Source organism: Sus scrofa, chromosome 9 (assembly GCF_000003025.6).
Source record: "Sus scrofa isolate TJ Tabasco breed Duroc chromosome 9, Sscrofa11.1, whole genome shotgun sequence".
In the NCBI taxonomy this organism is placed as follows: Eukaryota; Metazoa; Chordata; class Mammalia; order Artiodactyla; family Suidae; genus Sus; species Sus scrofa.
In genome coordinates this window covers 22,217,255-22,238,715 of record NC_010451.4, presented here as the reverse complement: position 1 = coordinate 22,238,715, position 21,461 = coordinate 22,217,255, and the positions used below count along the sequence as shown (strand labels likewise).

General features: G+C 36.1%; 1 protein-coding gene across 6 annotated transcripts in view; it reads left to right on the top strand.

Annotated features, from left to right (window-relative positions):
• GRM5 (glutamate metabotropic receptor 5) overlaps window positions 1-21,461 on the top strand; it is a 523,779-nt gene that overhangs the window by 199,485 nt on the left and 302,833 nt on the right. For all 6 annotated transcript variants that reach the window (XM_021102328.1, XM_021102327.1, XM_021102332.1 and 3 more), the window contains exon 3: window positions 6,058-6,307. In XM_021102328.1, the coding sequence (XP_020957987.1) occupies window positions 6,058-6,307 (250 nt within the window). The remainder of the gene's footprint in view (window positions 1-6,057; window positions 6,308-21,461) is intronic.

The following is a 21,461-nucleotide window of genomic DNA, read 5'->3' as shown; positions in this document are numbered from 1 at the left end:
ATCCCTGGCCCAGGAACTTCCACATGCTGTGTTTGCTGCCCCCCCACCAAAAAAAGAAAGAAAAGAAAGAAAACTCAAAATAACCATTGATAAGGTTTGGAGCAATGAAAAATAGGAGATGGCAGGAGGTTATGTTACCAAGTTTCTTTTGTGAGGAATAATGAGGTTCTGATTCTGGGGTGAGAAGTAAGAATACAATGGAAAAAGGGAAACAAATGTCAGAGAAAAGAAAATTATTAGTACCTTTTTAATATGATTCTGTTAATTTCAATTTTATGCTTATGATCTGTTTTCCCAACATATGCAGATTTATGAATTTCAACCATATCGCCAATGGACATTTTGCCAGAAAAATATCTCACTTACTTGATATAGCCTACCTATGTTGTCATGATTTATTATCTTTATCCAAAAAGTATGTTGAAGCCCTAGTAGCACAGTATTTCCTGATAGTGAATTGGTGCCACCTGCAATAGTAGTTGTCTGGTTATTATTGTTCCATATGTTCTTTAAACATAAAGTTCAAATAAGTAATCTCTCTTAGGTTAGAAGAAAGCTTTAAAGTTATTTAGCAAGTCTTGTTCACACTGTGTACTTTGTAGGCAAATAGAGGCAGATGCTTCTGGGCCCCAGCTGACACAATATAGGTCCACTAGTAACAGTGAAAGCAAGTAGCTTTAAATAGCAGTTGAGGTTGAAATATTAGAATCTGTTATTATCCAGGGGAACATTGAAGCCAGGGGAAAAAATCTAGATGCTTTGAGTATTGCACAATTCTGTTCTTCAGGTTTTAAGTAGAATAATATTATATAACCACTCAATAGAGTGATATATTCTAGACACACATGTTACAATTTTGATGGCGGGTAAATGATAATCAATTGGACAGTTATTTTCATCTGGCTAATTCCCGGTAGGTGTTAATTACTTTTTCTGTTCATTTATTCCTTTATTCTTTATTCAATTTATGTCAGTTATCTTCCAGGCGCCTTTGAGGAAATAAGAATACAAAAGTGAATAATGTTCATGTCCTGAAGACATAGACAATCTCAGAGACAAGCAAAGCGATGCATAGGTTAGGGAAGAATTTCAGGGGAGTTCCTTGAGCTTGATAGTAAAGGAGCAGCAAGTAGAAGGTCATTCAACGGGAGGAAGGAGCATTAACTGGACTCTGCTATTTTAATTCAGATGTGTGACATCCTGTGGAAACCATATCAGTTCTAAAGTCTTCTGGCATACTGGAAATGACTCACATTATTTTAAGTAGAGCATCTGCTCTTGGAATAAATGTGAATTAAGCATTCTGCCATGGCTTCAAGATTGCTGTCTCTCATGAAATAAAGGAATAACCCTGATCCTATTTTACATTTTTGTGCATTAGGCTTTCATCCTGCAGATGAAATGAGAAAAAAAAAAGTGTACAAATTAAGCAACTTTGAAAAACAATTGTAGCCAAATCCAGCTGATGTGATAGAAACATTTACCAAAACAAAGCAATATCTAAACAATGTTTGAAATAGAATTTGATCCTGATTAATTTTGTTCTATAACAATGCTGTTTATAAAATTAGCTACTCTCAAATTCTCAAGTTCTTTTCATTATAGAGATTGTATTGGAACAATTGCATGGAGTATATCTCAGCAGAAATATACGAGGATATCTAAAAGCTATAAATTAATATCTATCTTTTGCATTTGACTCAAGGAAATTATAGGAGAATTTTATCCCCCGTATCAGCACGCTGAATTTCTTTATTCAGTGATCTTTACTTGGCATTCCATTTAAAAATTTACGCATCTTCCTTCCAATTTCAATAACTTTTAAGTAAGTTATTTAATTTGTTTTATTAAGCTTTTGCACTTTCATAGTTTTCAAAATCATATAGTGCAGAATGGTTAAAGTAAAAAACATTTTAGGTTTTTTGTCTTATTTTCACCTTCATATTTCCAAGTAGTATGTATATATACTTGCTTTTTAATTTTTTAAATTGTTTTGCTTTTTAGGGCTGCACCCATGGCATATGGAGATTTCCAGGCTAGAGGTCTAATTGGAGCTACACCTGCCAACCTAAGCCACAGCCACAGCAGTGCAGGATCTGAGCCACTTCTGTGACCTACGCCACAGCTCACAGTTTTGCCAGATCCCTGACCCACAGAGTGAAGCCAGGGATTGAACCCTCATGGATACTAGTTGGATTTGTTTCCGCTGCACCGCAATGGGAATGCCTACACTTACTTTTTTTTAATGCCTTCTTTTAAAAAAATAAAAAAAATTGTTATTGCCATACAGTTGACCTACAATGTTGTATTAATTTCAGGTGTACAGCAAAGTGATTCAGATATATGTATTCTTTTTCCCATACAGGTTATTACAAACTATTGAGTAGATTTCCCTGTGCTATACAGTAGGTTCTTGTTAATTATGTGTTTTGTACAGTAGTGTGCCTATGTTATTTCCATCCTCCAAATTTCTCCCTCCTCTCCCATGGTTTCCTCATGGTAGTCATTAATACCCAGTTTTTAATTTATGGAAAATAGAATAGACATTTCTTAAATCACATATCTTCTTATTTCTCCTCAACATCATTGTATTATTAGATCAATCTCATTTTTGCTTCAGATAGTTCTGTTAATAATCTCTTTTGTTTTCTGTATATCTTGACTTTCAGATTGTGAGTAGAGCATTTTAATACCCTTCTCCTTCCCATCAGCTCTGCCTGCTTCCATATTTCAACCTGGAATGCTTTTCTTTAATTTTCATTGTAAAGGTTGATAACATAATTTTTCTATTGCATAATGAGTTTTTCACTTTATATGTGGACTCACATAGTTGAAACTCAGTAATTGACATTTGCATCATTATGACATTAAATAATGAGAGCTAAGAGTCAAGTAGGGCTATGATCACATTTTATTCTCATAATTCCAAGGCCAAAGATCCTCTGCTACTTAAAGAATGACTCACAATTCCTTCTTACTTTTCCCAGTTGCTTAAAATGAAGCCAAAGACTAATTTCATATTTTATACCATTTCTTCCTTTTTCAATCACCCATGTTTCTTTCTTTTCTTTTTTTTCTTTTTTCTTTTCTTTTTTTTTTTTTTTTTGTCTTTTTGTCTTTTCGTCTTTTCGTCCTTTTAGGGCTGCACCTGAAGCACACGGAGGTTTCCAGGCTAGGGGTCTAATCGGAGCTGTAGCCGCTGGCCTACGCCAGAGCCACAGCAACGCTGGGTCTGAGCTGCATCTGTGACCTACACCACAGCTCACAGCAATGCCAGACCCTTAACCCACTGAGTGAGGCCAGGGATCGAAACTGCCTCCTCATGGATACTAGTCAGATTTGTTTCCACTGCGCCATGGTGGGAACTCCCATCCTTGTTTCTTTGTTGGAAAAGTAGATCTTTGCTTCCTTAGGTTATTTTCTCTTAGCTTTCTACATATTGCCTGAAATCGATTTTATTTTCTTCAAGAAGCCTATGAAATTTACAGTTTCTCCTTTATTTTTAAATGTGCAATTCTAAAATATAATCATTGTATCGATTACTGAAAATCTAAATACTTCAAGCTTCCCATTTTATTGGAATACATATTCCCATTTTTAATTCCCAGCTTACAATGGGTTTCTTTTATTGAATCAGAATTACTATGTTACATGTATATTACAACTGTTTCCTGTTTTAATTTTAGAGAATACTGCTTGGGCTTTTCTCTGAGAAATCATATTTCCCTCACCAGTTTAAGCTTATTTTTCATTCCGATGTTCAGTATTAATGCTATTTCCTCCATTATTTGTATTAGATGCTCTGAGAGAGTGGCTTAACTATGTCTAGAATATTTTTTTTAATCCCAATAGGGCACATAATTCTATTCAAGCTACCTGTCATATATTTTACATATGTTCAACATAATGTACAAAAATACCTGTATTTTAGGCAGGGTTATCTCTGATTTTCAGGTGATAAAGCTGAGATTTAGAGACAATCTAAGCTGAATAAGAACTCAGATCTCTCTAATACAAGCTGTTTCTATATAATTTAGAGTATAAACAAAAAATGTCAAAACAAGGTTGAATTAAAGCAACAAGAAGTGCTAAAGAGTATAAATTTGTCATATATTTTTTCTTGTTCAACTATGAATGTCTTGAGATAGTCCATTATTGCCATCACAATCATTATGCACCTAGTATCAAATTATTTATGCAGATGCTCCAGCATTAATCAAAGCATTAAGTGCAAGACAGTCAGTTGAAAATAGAGTTAGCTAAAAATAATCAGAGAATAATAGATTACTCAGATTAGCGTGAGACTAGTAATTTAAGACCCTTGGCACATTTTTCAGGGAGAGCCCTTTAAACTCTGTTAATTGCAAAATTGCTACATTGCTTACCTGCCATCATCACAGAGGCTTCTCATTGCTTTAATTCCAGAGAGGAGGGAAAAATGCAGCTGGCCTACCACTGTTTTTGGCTTGAACTCAAGCTGGCCTGCTCTGCTTTGCCCTTTACAGTTTGTTCAGGAAGATAAAACTACACAAAAACCCACCCTCAAAGTCTGAGGATCTCATTTGCAGCAGAGCACCTGTGCTATGATGGAGCACACACAGGGCCAGCAGGGAGAAGAAGATGTTCAAAGACCCTGCCATCAACTTCATAAACACACACTTCATTTTTATCAGTTGCAAAGCGAAGATAATAGCACCTTTGTCGTAGAGTTGATGCAAGGAGCATTAGCTCATATATATGTACTGACTTTTCAAAAACCACAATGTTACACAGATATAGTTATTTACAAGTTGTCTCTACTGTGATCATATAGTGAATTGTGTGCAATTGAACAACTTGTACTCCCTTATATATTTGTGGTCACCTCTTCCTGAAGAAATTCCAATTCCTAGATCTAGGTGATTGCTAGGCCCATTACATCATTATATGCCCCACAACTTGGTTGTCGTGTAGTCGTCTCTTGTATTCTTCAAATCAATCCCCTTCATGCACCTAGTCTTTTGCAAACTCAGAAAATAAACTTGTCATGATATATAGGGCCTTAAAAAGGCTCCAAAAATATCTAAAATTGAGGTATCATGACCTTTAAATGGGAAAGAGAAATGCAGATATAATTGGACTTGCAAGTCTCCTCAAAGTCAACCATAGCCGAATGGAGGGCACAGAATCTGCTCTTTGTCAGATCTGTGAATGGAATGCAACTTTCCACCTACTGGCTGTGTTAACTCTAGGAAGCTTTAAACCTTACTACCTCATCTTTTTTCCTGTCTGTAGAGGGAGATCATAATACACAGCATATTATTTTGAGAGTTAAACGAGGTCATGTATATAAAGATCTTGATACACTTCTTGGCCTATCAGTGACGTCAGTATAGATCCACACTTTGCATAATTTTAAAAGATCACCATTGGCTCTTAACCCCAAAATTTTGCAAAAGACTTCGGAATCATTCTCCCATCCCACTAACTTATGATGGATATAATAAAACTTTAAATGTTTCAAAGAAGATTATACATTTATCTATGACAAGACTAACATCTCAATCAAGGATCTGGAACTAGTAAACCATATGCATAATATTCTATAAATATGCTTTCTAAGATATTTGTACAACATCTACCCTGCATAAGTATTTGTACTGCATATATGTACCGTGTTTTTAAATACAAAAATGTAAACCTATGGGATGAGAAGATTGTATAATGAGAAACAAAAGGAAATTAGATAGAATGAAAAAACAGCAGATAAATGTTTTGCATCATCTTACACTAGAATATGAGCTTTTTTTTTAGTCAAAGTGGCAGTTGGATGCTCATACTTTGTGTATTATTCTCTCTTAGTGAAAAAATGTTTTTAAGTTCAATGCATGTATGTATAGTGTAGTTCCATTGTAAATGGCCCAAATAAGCAAGTCAGTGAAAGAGCTAAAACTCCCTCAGGTCTTCAGGTTCCAAGTCCAACACTGACAAGTGACCTTCATGCTCCCAGCACTTTTGCCTTCTAGCTCTACCCAGTGAATCCAACACTCTCCCCTCTGCTTCTCTGTTTTCACACAGGCAACTATGGAGAAAGTGGGATGGAAGCTTTCAAAGACATGTCAGCGAAGGAAGGGATTTGCATCGCTCACTCTTACAAAATCTACAGCAACGCAGGAGAGCAAAGCTTCGATAAACTGCTGAAGAAGCTCAGGAGTCACCTGCCCAAGGCCCGGGTGGTGGCCTGCTTCTGTGAGGGCATGACGGTGAGAGGTCTGCTGATGGCCATGAGGCGCCTGGGTCTGGCGGGAGAATTCCTGCTTCTGGGCAGGTAAGTGACAATGAGGAAATTCACATGGAGGTAACGTTAGGAATTTGGTGGCATCCAAGGGTATCTGTTGGTGCCTAAGGACATGCTTTGGAAGCTTAATCTGTGTAGTGGAAGAAGAGTTGAAAAATCATAAAACACCAGGGTCTGGAAATAGTCATGGAAAATAAGTAGACAATTTAAAAATCATAAAACATCAAAGTCTGGAAATAATCCTGGAAAATAAGTAAGCCATGTGCTGATTAGTGTTGATGACAGGAGTCAACATTCGAAAATGATAAGTCCTTAAGTCCTCAAAAAATAATTGTAAGGAAATGAGAACGGTTCTTAAATAGTTGCATAATCCTCTTGAGAAATAAACACATGTCAAACACTAGGCTGTTTCTTCTGAAACTGATTTTGAGAGTGGCTACCTAAGCTTGTTTTATAGGGTAGAATCATAGAATTTGTTGCTTGAAAGTGAGGAATTTCTTTGAGAAAAAGCATTGGCAATTTGGCTCATTATTTTATAGTGCAAAAGTGTTATTACATTGCCTGATCACTCACATTGTTAGCAGACAAGTTTCTAAAAGATTAACTTCGACAGGGTCTGACTTTAATGACCTGGACAATCCACTTGATTGACACAACTCAGCTCATTTCCTCCTGATCCTGTTGCATCAGTGTATGAGTTAGGGTTCTGCAGAGAAACGGAAACAATGGCGTGTATCTATAGAAAGAGATACCAGGAAAGCCAGTATTATAGCTCTGGTCTGAAAGCTGGCAGGTTTGAGACCCAAGAAAAGACAATGTTGCATTTCAAGACCCAGAAAGACCCAAGCAATCATGAAGGAGGAGTTCCCTCTTACTCAGCCTTTTTTTTTCAGGTCTTCAAGTGATTGGACAAGGCCCACCCAAGGAGGGAGACTAATCTTCATTACATAGGCTACCCATAAAAACGTTAATCTCATCCAGAAACACTCTCATAGATAGAATGTTTGGCCAAATGTTTAGACACCCTATGGCCCAGTCAAGATGCCACAGAAAATTAATCATAATCAGTGAGTCAACACGATAGTTTGGACATGTGAATGTAGTTCACCATTTCATACCTTTAAAAAGTTACCTTGTTGTCTCCTATCTTTTCTCAATGGGTAGCCAATTGAAAGAATAGAGAAACCTTCAGATACCATCGTATCTTTCTTAGTAGTATTGTTCAAAATAGGACGCCAACTCACTTGTTATTCCCTTTGGATGGCTCATTAAAGAAAACATGCTTCTTTTATTTTCTAAATGCTTAGCTGACCTTCTGTGCTCAGACTTAGCTCCTGCATGGCTACATTTTATGACAGGCACTTTATGTACCTAATTCTTTTCTGTCTGAGATGATGGCAGTAGATTGATGGGACTGTTTTATATGAGGCCAACTCTCCTTCATAAAAATGATATTGAGTGAGATTCCTTTCTCGTCGATGTCATACATTTTGTCTAAAATCACCCATAGTTGGCAAGAATGATGCATTAGTTAGTTTCATACAACCCAGGAACATGCCCACTGTCAGTGTTCTTAAATTCCAAAGTACAGGGTTACCAGTGGGGTGAAAAGAAAAAGAAAGAAAAAAGCTGGCTTTAAACAGTCCTGTGTTTCTTTAAGGGGATAAGGGATTCTGTTGCTCTAGCTCCTATCTGCTGCTTTGCCAGCATTAATAAGACAATCAGCAGCACTTGTTTTTCAGCCATATCTTATATCAACAAATGGTTTTTAATCATACATACCTAAGAAAAATAGATTGGCATTTATTGTATTTGCCATTTTTCATCTGATTTTATTCCCAGCAGTATCCTAAGGCCAAAATTCAGTGTTTTGTGTATTTTAAAATTTATTCTGTATATGCTGTTTATAAGTAGTTGTTTCCAAATCATTGTATTCATGAAAGTATATATTTATCACCTTTAATTGGATTCCTTAATCTCTTCATTGATTGGCTAATAGTAATTCAACATTTTCTTGAGCACCAGTTCATTTCATCTTTGAGCAACTTTGTTAGCAAAATCTTCCTCTCTCTGAATTTTAAAAATATCTCTCTGTAGTTTCCACATCCTGGATGATGTTCTTTTCTTTGAAAGTGACATGACACTCTTTCAAATATTTAGAAACAACAGTATGGTCCTTTGTCCCCTTTTATCTTCTCTTTGAAATCCCTACTTCTTCCATTCCTACTTCATCATAGGTAAACACCACTGTAAATATTAATAAAAGCATTTATCAGGACAATTTATAGGATTGTTTATCAAATGCTGTGTGCCAGTTACTGCCCTAATTGCTTTACATGCATTGTTTTGTCAACTGGAAAAAAAAAAAGCAAAAACGTAAAAGTTGAGAATTATGTTTTATATGTTGAACAAAACTGAGGACTTAAGCCCAGGACATGGCATCTCAGATAACTCTGAGAAACTGCTCCCAAGAGGTAAGGGAGGGAGCCAGAATATATAGGAGTTTTTGCAACAAAGACCAGGTAGATGAAACATGAAAAGATTATTGTTAAAGAAAATCAGATATCTGAAGTTAAGGAATTTAGCTCTTTTCTGTGTATGGAAAGATGCAAGGGTCTGGGTTCACTGAAATCTGGGCTTTGATATGCACCTCAGCTGTCTGGGGTCGGAATCCTGCGCTTTCTCATCCTGAGTCTCCTCTGGTGCACCATTAGGGGTGGCTGCAGCAGTTGACTCCTAGATGGCGGGCATCCTGTTCCATCCTGAGTCCCCTCAGGGTCCACTGTTGAGGACGCTATAATGCGATAAGTTGATGGCTGCAACATCCTTTGTTTAATGACATGGCAGGCAATATTTTTTTATTCACGGTTTCATTTAATTATTCATCTGACAAATATTGAGTGGCTAGTATCTGTTAAGATGCTTGGAATACATCAGTGAACAAAATAGACAATAATCATTACTTTGTGGACCTTACAGATGATGAATTAGATAAAAGATCATAAGTGCTGTGAAAAAATCTAAGAACAACTTTTATCATCTCAATTTTATAGACAGACTCTAAGACTCAATCAATACTGAGTAATAATGATAGGGACAGGGAAATATAGATATATGCAATGAAGGCAAAATTTAAAATGTCTATGTAACTCTAAAGCCTGAGCATTCAGCATTGTGTTCTACTGCTTCTTCGTAAGTTTAAAATATTCCTGTTCATAAAAGTGAAGGTCTAGCATACAAAGCAGAAAAGAAAATTTAATAGTTGTAAGAGTATTTAGAACATCTGTTCACTCTGATTTTACAAATGAGGAAACTGATACCCCAAAAGTTTGAATGACATGGTCAAGGTCACACAAGAGCCTGATGACCATGACTCACAATCTTGTGCTTTTTTCTACTAGCCTGTATCCTATAGCATAGAAATGGGAGACGTTAGAATCTGATAGCTAATCTCTGGTTCTTCATAGATCCTTGGTGCATTTAAAAAAAAAAAAACTATCCTAGATAATTCTAATTGAAGTTAGCATTTTTATATTAATGTTCCCTTCTAAAAACTCCTATTCAACTCACCCTTTAACTCCTTCTAGTGTTTTAACATTATTTTGTTTGGAAGTATACTCCCCCAGTCTCTATGCTCCTTCCTTCCCCTATCCCCAGTTCAAACTTAAATGGGTAGTTCTCAGAAGTTAGAAGTCCAAGTTAAGAGAAAAGACCCAACATTCAGAACTTCCTAAAGGTTTCCACGTTTAACAGCTACAGTTACTTAAAAATCTATCCAGCTGCCTTGGGACAGACATGTGTAATAGGTCATTCAACTGAAATGTTCAACAGGACTAAGATAACTCTGCTGCCAAGACAAGCTCATCTATCAGCATATCTCACCATCTGTACTGCACATCTGTAGAATGTTAAGAGTGATATAGACCTGGCCACTGCGTCTTCTCAGTTGAGCTCTGGATATCCTGCTGTCTCACTGCCAATAAAAATGTCCTGTCCAGGTCCCGGAAATAGTCTTGCTAAACACTTTAGCCCTGACAGCAGGATGAGATCAATAATCTGAACAGTAAGGACATTGCTACAGATGATTATTTTTCTAGAACGGATACAGTGTTTTAGTTCTTGACTTGAGAAAATATTATTTGAGATATATTATTTACAAGCTGTAAACGTAAATATTAACTTGGAAGCAGGGACTGATTTTTTTTTAGAAAATTAGCAATTTAAACAAGTTTTGTCTTGTCTATGATTAACTAAAACCATTTAGCTATTTGAGTGAAGAATTTCTGTCCTTCATTGTGAGGGTTGTTCCCAGGACAGAAGAGGAAATGTACTTAGATTTCAAGACTATTTGGGAATTATCACCAATGTTTCTTTTTTCCCCCCAGAGGTTATTGATTTCAAGCTATTTGTTTTAGCTTTTAAAATGTTTTTTTAATTGAAGTATCATTGATTTACAATGTTGTGTTAATTTCTGCTGTATAGCAAAGTGATTCATATATATATGTGTGTGTGTGTGTGTATATATATATATGTATATGTATATTCTTTTCTACTGTGGCTTATCACAGGATATTGAACATGTTCCCTGTGCTATAAAGTAGGACCTTGCTGTTTATCCATTATATACATAATAGTTTGCATTTGCTAACCCCAAACTCTCACTCTATTCCTCCTCCACACCTCTTCTCCCTAGGGAGCCACGTATCTGATCTCTATGTCTGTGAGTCTGTGTCTATTTTGTAGATAAGTTCACTTTTATCATACTTTAGATCACACGTATAAGTAATATTATATAGCATTTGTCTTTTTCTTTCTGACTGACTTCACTTAGTATGATAATCTCTAGGTCCATCCATTTGCTGCAAATGGCATTATCGCATTCTTTTTTATAGCTGAGTAATATTCCATTGTATATATGTACCATATTATCTTTATCCATTCATCTGTCAGTGAACATTTAGGTTGTTTCCATGTCTTGGCTATTGTGAATAGTGCTACTGTGAACATAGGGGTACATATATTTTTTGAATTATAATTTTGTCCAGATATATGCCCAGGAGTGGAATTGCCAGATCATATGGTACTTCTATTTTTAGTTTTTGAGGAAACTCTATATTATTTTTCATAGTGCCTACACCACTCCCACTCCCACTGACAGTGCAGGAAGTTTCCTTTTTCTCTAAAACCTCTCCAGCATTTGTTATTTGTAGACTTTTTAATGATAGCCATTGTGACCACTGTGAGAGAGTACCTCACGGAAGTTTTGACTTTCATTTTTCTAATAATTAGTGATGTTGAGCACCTTTTCATGTGGCTGTTGGCCATCTGTATGTCTTCTTTGGAGAAATGTCTATTTAGGTCTTCTGCTTATTTTTTGATTGAGTTGTTGAGATGTATGGGCTGTTTACCAGTGTTTCATAATAGGAGGTCATGCTACATCAATAGTTTTCAGGATGGAAAAGATAAGTCCTTACTCTAATAAATATATTTGTGGATAGAATTACAAACTATTGTTCTAATAAAACTATGATAGTAGCTGTTACACAGAAGTAAACATTAGTCGTTATCCTTGTATATCACCAGAGTATTTATTCCAAATTTATGCTCTTTGTAAATAAGTATATTTATCTTCCACTGGGCCATTCAGTGTCATTTAATTTTAATATGAAAAAAGAAGCTACTTTCTTTGTATTTATATTTATAAATATAAAGATATGTATAATTTATTTGCAGCCCCCCCCCCCAATTCTAGGTACAATGTACCAGTCAGAGGTCATTTTTATTAGAGGCAATAATGCTGGAGTATAGATGAGATTCTACTTTTACCAAGTTGCCAGGAATACAATGCCAGACAGTTGGACAGAGGTTAAATACTCATGCAGAAGGGCTTGGCTAATACTTTACCACAGAATATATCACAATTTGTTCAGTGAGTTCCTATCACCATAGACATTTTGGTTGTTTCCAGTCTTTTATTACTATAAATTATATTGTACTATATAACCACAGGCAGGTGCTCTTTTATAGGTATCTCTTTTATAGAGATAAATCTTCATGGTAGATTCTTGGAAGTGGGATCAGCTAGATCAAAAGATAAATGCATAGGTAGTTTTATTAGATATTGTCAAATTCCCCACCATAAGCATTGAACCAATGTTGTTTTCCCTTCGGTAATACATGGAATGTAGCTCTTTCTGCACACCTTTTCTGAGAAGATGTGTGTCAAGCTTTCCAATGTGATATTTGACAAATGGTATATCAGTGTAATTCAATTTGTATTTATTTTGTTATGCATAAGGTTAAGCTTTATTTTCTTATGCTGAAGTGCAATTATATATTTCTTTTTAGTGATCCATCACAATATATCTTTTGCTCATCTTTTATTAGGTTAAAAAAAGTTATTTTCATTGAGTTCCTGTTATGTGTTAGGAGAAAAGGAGAGAGGGCAGCATGGGAGGGTGCAGAAGAGGAGATGATGAGAGGAGCTGAGAGGAAAGGAAGAAGGAAGGAGGAGAGGAAAGGGGGGGGATTTAATGTTCTAGGCAATATCATATGTGTCAAGTTTTAAATGCCTTAAATTTTGTAATAATATCTCCATTTTATATTGGAGAATAATGAACTTCAAAGAGGTTGAATGACTGGACAAGATCACACTAGTTTCTTATCCTAGTGGCCATTCAAAGTATCATAAAGAGAGAAGTCTTTTAGCAACATAAACATTTGTGCGTTTATGATAAGTTCAATTTTATTTTGTTTTACTTTTGTTTTTGTTGTTTTAGGTTATCCTTTGAAAATTAAATAAATTTAGTATAATGCCTTAAAAATTGTTGGAATTTTTATGATGAATTTGTAATTCAAATAAAGCCAGCCAAAGTGTGTCCCACTTTGCCTGGAATTATTTAATTGCTTATCTTCTTTTGAGTTGGGAAGACCAGATTAATTGCATAACGTTCAGTCTATAAACAGCCCATTGTTTAGATGCATCAGCCTCAGACCATATGAAAAATTCTGAACCATATGCGTTGAGCTTAGAGAATAAGGAAAGCCTGTGTGAAGAAATTTGGAGAGGAAGCTAAGAGACAGTATTTTCAGCCTTGTAGTATTTCGGTGTTTATTCCATCATTGGAGAAGACTTTCTTTGTAAGTATGAGGATATAATAGGTGTGATTTTCTAAAAGATAACCCCTAGGGCTGTGGCTCATGGATTAGAAGAGGTAAGATGGATATAGGGGAACCAGTACTCTAACAAAAATTGTACTGCCGTAAACTAAGGCAGTGAGGCTGATGAAAAGGTAACAGACCAAGACGTACTAATTACAATATGCTTATTACATTGTTTGCAGCAATGATATCAGGGGTATATGTGTATGTCCAAATTCATCCAAAATGTATACATTAAATATGTACAACTTTTTGTATGTCACCTCAATAAGTTGAAAAAATCTGTAAGAGCTGGTGATGTGTTGGAAATTAAGGAGTATAGGAAAGATGTCAAGGGTGACTCCTAGATTCATATATTGAATAACAAGATAGATGATGGTACCTTTACCAAAATGAAGACAATTGGAAAAGAATCAGTTCTGAGGTAGAGAGCAGATCATGAGTTCAGTTTTGGGGAAGTTGACCTAATGTGCATTTCAAACATAGAAATAGCCAAGAAAGCAGAAAAATATGTAAGTCTAGAGCTCAAAAAAGATATATAGGCTGTAAATAAAAATGAGCCAATCATCCAAACAGTTTAGCTTTATGAATGGAAGATATGGGTGTACAGAATTAAAAGAGAAAGTCTAAGAATGAAGCGTTGAGGGACCTCAAAATCTAATGATTGGGGAAAAAAGGTGAACTCTTTAAAGGAAAAGACAGAGAAAAAGCAAATGCAGAGATGGGGGAGGAAAACTCAGGGAGTATTGTGACCAGTGGAAGAGTATGTTTAAACAAGAGACCACCAGTGTCAAGTGATTCTAGGAAATCAAGTGCAGATGATTTTAAGAGGGCCTTTTAGATTTATTGAAGTGAAAGTAATTGATGATTTTGCTGAATGGAGAATGAAAACAGTCAGAATGAAGTGGCTAAGAAGTGAATAGGTGAGAAAATGAACTCAGGGCATATATGCCACTGCTTTGGGAAGTTAAACTAATAATGATGAGACTGTATATTAAGAGAAAATGAGATCAAGAGAGGGGTTATTTTAACATAATATTTTATTTTTTCCAAAAATATAGTTTATGATCATGACAAATAATTTAAACATTGAACAAAGCTATACAATGAAAAGCACATACTTCCACATCCATAGCAACACGTGGTACTATCAGATTTTTGGTGTTGCATCATAATATTTTAATTTGTAGTTCTTTAATTATGAGTGAGATTGTACCTCTTTTATTTTTCAATCAGTAAGTGATATATATTTATATTTTCTGCTAGCTACCTAATCATGCACGTAGTCCATTTTTTTGTCTTTATTTTTCCTTATTGGTTTATATAAAAGTGCTTTATAAATTCAGGAAAGTGGCTCACTGACATGTGTAGCAAATATTTTTCTTCTTGTTTAATTTTACTTTACTTATGGCATTTTATAAAAATGCCAAACTTTTTTTTTTTTTTAGCTATTTTCTTCACATTTTTTTAATGACTCTTGGGCCAGTCACGGAGGGGTTTCTTATTTGTTTAATTGGTGGTTTAATGCAGGATCCAAGTAGACTAGGAGGATTTAACAAATGGGAGAGGGGCAATTAGAGTATAAAATCCTTAAAAATGTGGGAACGAGTGACATTTGAAGTGAAGATATAGGGGACAAGCTGAGAAGGTCAACTCCAGAACTGGAAGAGAAATAAAAAATTATGTCGGGGCAAAGGTAGGTATGTTTAAAAGTTTGAAAACAGGAACCTCGCTTAGTAACCCCCCTCTTTCCTTTGTAAATTTGAAGGCAAGAAGGGAGTGTGTGTGTGTGTGTGTGTGTGCGTGTGTGTGTGTGTACATGCGTGCACACATGTGTTGTTGTGGGGGGAGCCGGTTGCTAGTGCTCTAAGAAGTTGTCACTAGAGATTAGAGAACCAAGAAAACTAATGTTAGTAAGTGGTTTCACATCTTATCCTTATTTTATATTATGCTATCCATTATAAACAATGGGGAGAGGAAGAAGATTTGGCTATACTGTCATGAAGAAGTGCTCTTAACAGCAAATTCAACATTTGTACATGTACTGTCACATCAACTATTGTAATGAATTCCTTCCATTAGGGTTTTAAAGGTTGTTTAAACAACAGCCTTGATTTCAAATTAAAAGCCAATGAAAGCGAGGCATTGAGATTAGTGTATCTTAGCTAATTGGAGACCAAATCTTTGGTCTGTGATCAAATAGACCTCCTCACGCTGGCTTGAAGCCTCAGAGTCACAGGTAGGGCTGGACAATGCAGAAATTTCCTGCTTTCAAAGATGGCCTTAAGAGTGACAGTAGGAAAATGCTTAGTTTCAGAGTGACAGATTGCTTCAAAGAAGAAGCTGAGTCACACCTGCTCAACTCTTTCTGCAGTCTTACCTGACTGATAAGTCACTCATTCCCCTGAGCAGAAAGAGGGTGGTGGAGTAGAAAAGCTGTGTGTTTTCCTCCCATGCTTTTTTTTTTTTCTCTCTCCCGGAGAGATACTCCTTTTTAAAATGTGAAGAGTGGTGGAGTTCCCGTCGTGGCTCAGTAGTTAACGAATCCGACTAGGAACCATGAGGTTGCGGGTTCGATCCCTGGCCTTGCTCAGTGGGTTAAGGATCCGGCATTGCCGTGAGCTGTGGTGTGGGTCACAGATGCGGCTTGGATCCCGCATTGCTGTGGCTCTGGTTCAGGCCGGCGGCCACAGCTCTGATTAGACCCCTAGCCTGGGAACCTGCATATGCCGAGGGAGCGGCCCTAGAAAAGGCAAAAAGACAAAAATAAATAAATAAATAAATAAAATGTGAAGAGTGAGATAAATTCTCTCTTTCACAAGTCCCTTCTGAAGCAGATAGGATAATATTAACTTCACCTTATGGAGGATGACTTGGAAGCCCAGAGACATCATTTGTCTCATTAATGTCACCATCTGAAATTTAAATGAAACCAGTTGCTTTGCAGATGCTATGGATCTGACAACCAGAAATACCCAGAAGGAAAACAGAAGGTCTTGATATTATTGGTCAAGGAAGGATTCCTGTGTGAGAGATGAAACCAAATGATGTCTTCAAAAGCTCTTCCAGTGTGTGAGCTGGAGCTTTAGAGGCATCTACATCTTAAGGGGTCTGGTAGCTTTAAGGCTGATTGCACCTCTAAAATATGTTGAGATGAAATTGTAAAATAATTGATAATTATAGCTCTTTCTGGAGCTCTTTGTGGAGCAAGCATTGTCCTAAGTGATCGGTTTTCATGTATTATTGTATTGACTTTTTCTAACAATCTGATTTGAAAGCTATTGTCATTAACCTCATTTTATTGCTGAGGAAACTGAGGCACAGAGAGACAATGGATTTGCTCAAGATCACACAGGCAGAAAGTGGCAGAGAGGGCAGTAGAAGGTAGTCTGTATTCTTAACCACTGTGATAAACTATCCAGATATTTGATAATCCTGAATTCCAGTATAAATTTTATCCTTATGGCATAAAGTATTTTTTCTTTATTACTAAAATAGTCTATCTTTAATAAAAAATATTGGAGTTCCCATTGTGGCTTAGTAGTAACAAACCCAACTAATATCCATGAGGATGCAGGTTCAATCCCTGGCCTCTTTCAGTGGGTTAAGGATCTGGCATTGCCATGAGCTGTGGCGTAGCTCACACACATGGCTCAGATCCCGCATTGCGTAGGCCGGCAGCTGCAGCCCGGATTTGACCCCTAGCCTGGGAACTTCCTTATGTATAGCTGCGGCTCAAACAAGACGAAAAAAAAAAAAAAAAAAAAAAAAAAAGAAAGAAAGAAAAAGAAAGAAAGAAAGAAAAAAATAACAATTAAAGTTTATTTTGAGAGGTTTTGTTTTTTATTTTTGTTTGTTTGTTGTTTGTTTTTTTTAGTAAGATACATAAAACCTAGAGCAATCCAACATTCTCAAAGGTTAGGTGGATTATTCAATCTGGCATTACTATTCAATCTACATTACTATTTTTCTGTGCACAATTTATTATGAAAACACTCTGCTAAAGTTTAGCTTTCAGGAAAGTGAAAAGTTTCAAGTTGTTTATAAGAATGATCAAACATCTGTGAAGAAACAAAGGCAAACAAAATGTTGTTCTGTGGTAAAACCAGATGAAATTCATTTGTTCTTCATATGTTTTCTGGAAGACTAATATGCTTTGGTAGAGTGACTGTTTTATGTACATGTTTCTTTTCGTTGGAGGACACTGGGATAAATCATTCTACAGCAGTAGCTGGCGAACTGAGGCCCAGGAGTCAAATCCAGCTTGCCTCCTATTTTTGTAAATAAAGTTTTATTGAAAAATAGCCACATTCCTTTACACAATGTCTATGGCTGCTTTGAGGCTACAATAGTACAGTTGAGTGATTGTAACAGAGACTATATTTCACATAAAAGCAAAAATATTTACTATCTGGCCTTTGCAAAACACATTTGTTGACCCTTGATCTAGAAGTTGTTTTGGTTTTTTGTTTGTTTTTTTTTTTTTTCCATCTATGAATTTGGCTCTCCTTACTTACATAACTTAATAGGACTTATGCTTTGAATATTTATTCAGCAGTGGTCATGGTTTCACATGAATTCCACTTTCTGTTCAATTCTCCTTGAGGTTTTGAGGTGCCAGCTGGGTCGTGGGATCAGAAAGTTCTAGAGGTGTTGGGACAGGTTTAAGAGCTGTGTTTTTCAGTGGAGAGAAGACCAAGAACAAAGGAGCTATTTTTGATTTCAGCATCCTGAAACATAATGTCCAAAGAAATCAGAACATACAATGCATTAGAAATATCTCCTTATTCAATCCTGAGTGATTTAATTTTTATCTAAAATAAAAGAATGTGCTAAATTTAATAAGGAACATACTGTTTGTGTGTAACTGTTAGTCTTTCTAATAAAGTTCCTTTTTTTTCTTCCCACTTGCTACACTGGACTGGATGATGACACAGATTAAAAATTCATCCTTTCTCCCTCTATCCATCCCCCCTCATTTTCTTGAGAGTTATTTTTCTAAAAAACAAATTTAATTCTATAATCCTTCTGAATAGTAATCTTAGTTGACTCCTCTTTTCTTTTATATTCAAACCCTAATTTGCTATCCATGCCTGTTTAAAATATGACCCAATAGGCCAATCATTACCCTTTCTACTCAGAGTTGATATTAAAATATTTAACAGTTAGTAAGTCATGGATCCATTTAGAACACCATGGGTAAATCCGTGCCAATGCATGTCACCTAAGTATTTGAACTGATGCACTTCAATGCCTTTCCCAAATTTTTATAATTTTCCCAAACGTACCAGGTAGACAGTTATCACCTCCACTGTCTTCTCCTTGGAATGACCTCCTTGTCTTTTACCGATGAAACTCCGTTCATAATGTAAGCCATTCCTCAATAGTTTCGAAGACTCTCTGAACACTACTGAGACTTCCGGAGACCCCCTTTAGACCCCTATGACTTTTCAATTCTGGTTTTCTGTTTTCCTCCTCCTCTTCTCTGCTGGAATGTGAGATCCTTGAAGCATGGGCAAAGGTTTATTAATTTTTGTTTTTCTAGTACCTAACATAAATACTTAAGAATGGCTCTGGCTGAGGACAGTCAAGTGTGGCACTTTTGCAGAAGTAGAAAAAAGATTCCTGCCAACTCCAGTCAAGCCTAAGTAAAATGCAGGTGTCTTAAGCTCTTACAGAGCAGAAAAGGAGAATGAACGCATGCCACTTGGCAAGGAAGCCAACCTAAAGTCCATGGTCGAGGGCAGAGGTAAGTACCTAGGACACACTCTCCAGGATGTTATGGAAGAAGTCTATTCCACAGGTTTTAGTACAGAGTGGTGAGCCTCTGGCCTTCGCAAAACACGTCATTGAAAATGAAGCACTTTCTATGAGGCTAAAACACACGATCAACCAGTCAATCACTTGCAATGGGAAAAGTCAAATTAATAGTACAGTGGTGAGACAAAGAATACCATGAACATGTTTGAACACATGCCTATGCTGTTTCAAAGGAAGGCTTCAAAGGTTTTAGCTCCGTTCTAAGGGAAACGAAACAGATTTCGTTCCTTCAGCACTCTGACCTTGCATTTGACTTGCCAACTAAGAAGATGAATGTTGACTAGAAATTCAGAGCATTTGAAAGCTTTATTGCCTTCTATCTTTAAGACCTAAATGCAAATCTCTCTCAAGGTGATTTATTGAGACTCTCTTAGTTTAATATTTTTGGACTCCTGAATCTGTTTTCTTATTTGCTTTTAAATGTATTTTAATAAACTGCTTTTAGAACAGTTTTAGATTCATAGCAAATTTGAGAGGAAAGTACCGCAGTTTTCCATATTCTTCCTGCCCACACACTTGGGGGACACCACCGTCAAGTACATTCACTACAGCTGATGAGCCTACTTGGCTACATCATTATCAGCCAGAGTTCACACTTTACCTTAGGGCTCACCCTTGGCATTGTACATGCTATGGGTGTGAACAAGTGTACAATGACATGTATCAACCATTATAGTATCACGCACAGTATCTCCATCAACCTAAACATCCTCTATGCTCTGCCTTTTCATCACCCTCTCCCCACTAACCCTTGGCAACCAATAATCTTTTTGCTGTCTCCATAGTTTTGCCTTTCCCAGAATGTCCTATGATTGGAATCATACAGTGGGCAACATTTTCAGATTGCCTTTTTTGTCTTAGTAGCATGCAATAAAGTTTCCTCATGTAAGAGTTCCTATTGTGGCTCGGTGGGTTAAGGACCCAGCATTGTCTCTGTGAGGATGCAGGTTCAATCCCTGGTTAAGGATCCAGCTGTGCACAAGGTCACAGATGCAGCTCTGATTCAACCCCTAGCCTGGGAACTTCCATATGCTACAGGCACAGCCATAAAAAGGAAAAAAAAGAAAAGTTGTCTTATGTCTTTTCATGGCTTGATAGCTCATTTCTTTTTAGTGCTGAATAATATTCCAGGATGGTCTGGATGTACCACCACTTATTAATCCATTCACCTACTGAAGGACATTTTGCTTGCCTCTGAGTTTCAACAATTATGAATAAAGCTGCTATAAACATCCATGTGCAGGTTTTTGTCTAGACATAAGTTTTCAGTTCTTTTGAGTAAATACCAAGAAGTATGATGGCTGGATTGTATGGTGAGAGTATGTTTGGTTTGGGAAGAAACTGCCAAACTGTCTTCCAAAGTGACCTTACATTTGAATTCCTATCGGGAATGAGTGAGAGTTTCTATTGCTCCACAGTCTTGCACTGGGTCTTATAGTTTCTGGATTTTGTATTGATTTATTTTAATATGTTTTCACAGACATTGTATTGATGTAACAAAGAGTGTTTTCTGACATCCAATCTTAAAATCACATATTTGTTTTCATTTCATTTGCCTTTTTAAATTTGTCTTTGAAAGGTGCCCAGGCATCATTTTAATGTGTAGTAGTAATAAGTAGACATTAGACAAATGCATATTTCCCCATTTTTCTAGAATTTCTTTTTTTCTCCTTAGGTCTTCCTTCACACCCTGCCTCACTCCCTTCCATTCCTTCTCCCAGGTAACAAATATGAGTAACTTGGCTGTTTTCATCCTCACATTTCTTCTTGGTCTTAGAATCATTGACACACACATTTCCTCCCAGGTGGTTTTTTTTTTTTTGACATTAAATTATGTTGAATTTTGTCATTTTTTATGTACATAATCAAATACGGTTCTTTATAGCTTATAGATTTCTTCTTTGACCAAAATTTTTCTCTGAAACCGGGAGAATGTTTTTTTTAATCTTTATTCATTTAATCCAATTATAATTTTTTAAATTAAATCTATGCAGTAAGAGATCCAACATTTTCTTTAAGATAATGGGCCTGCATAATTTATTAAATAAATAGCCCTTTCACACTGAAATAACAGTGTTTCATATATTAAATTTTACATTTTAAAAACTATATATTTTCTGTATACCAATGTATAATTTTAGATTTTCTCTTTGGTATCATTGTTTTGTCTATTCTAATCCTAGTAGCATAATGTTTTTATTAC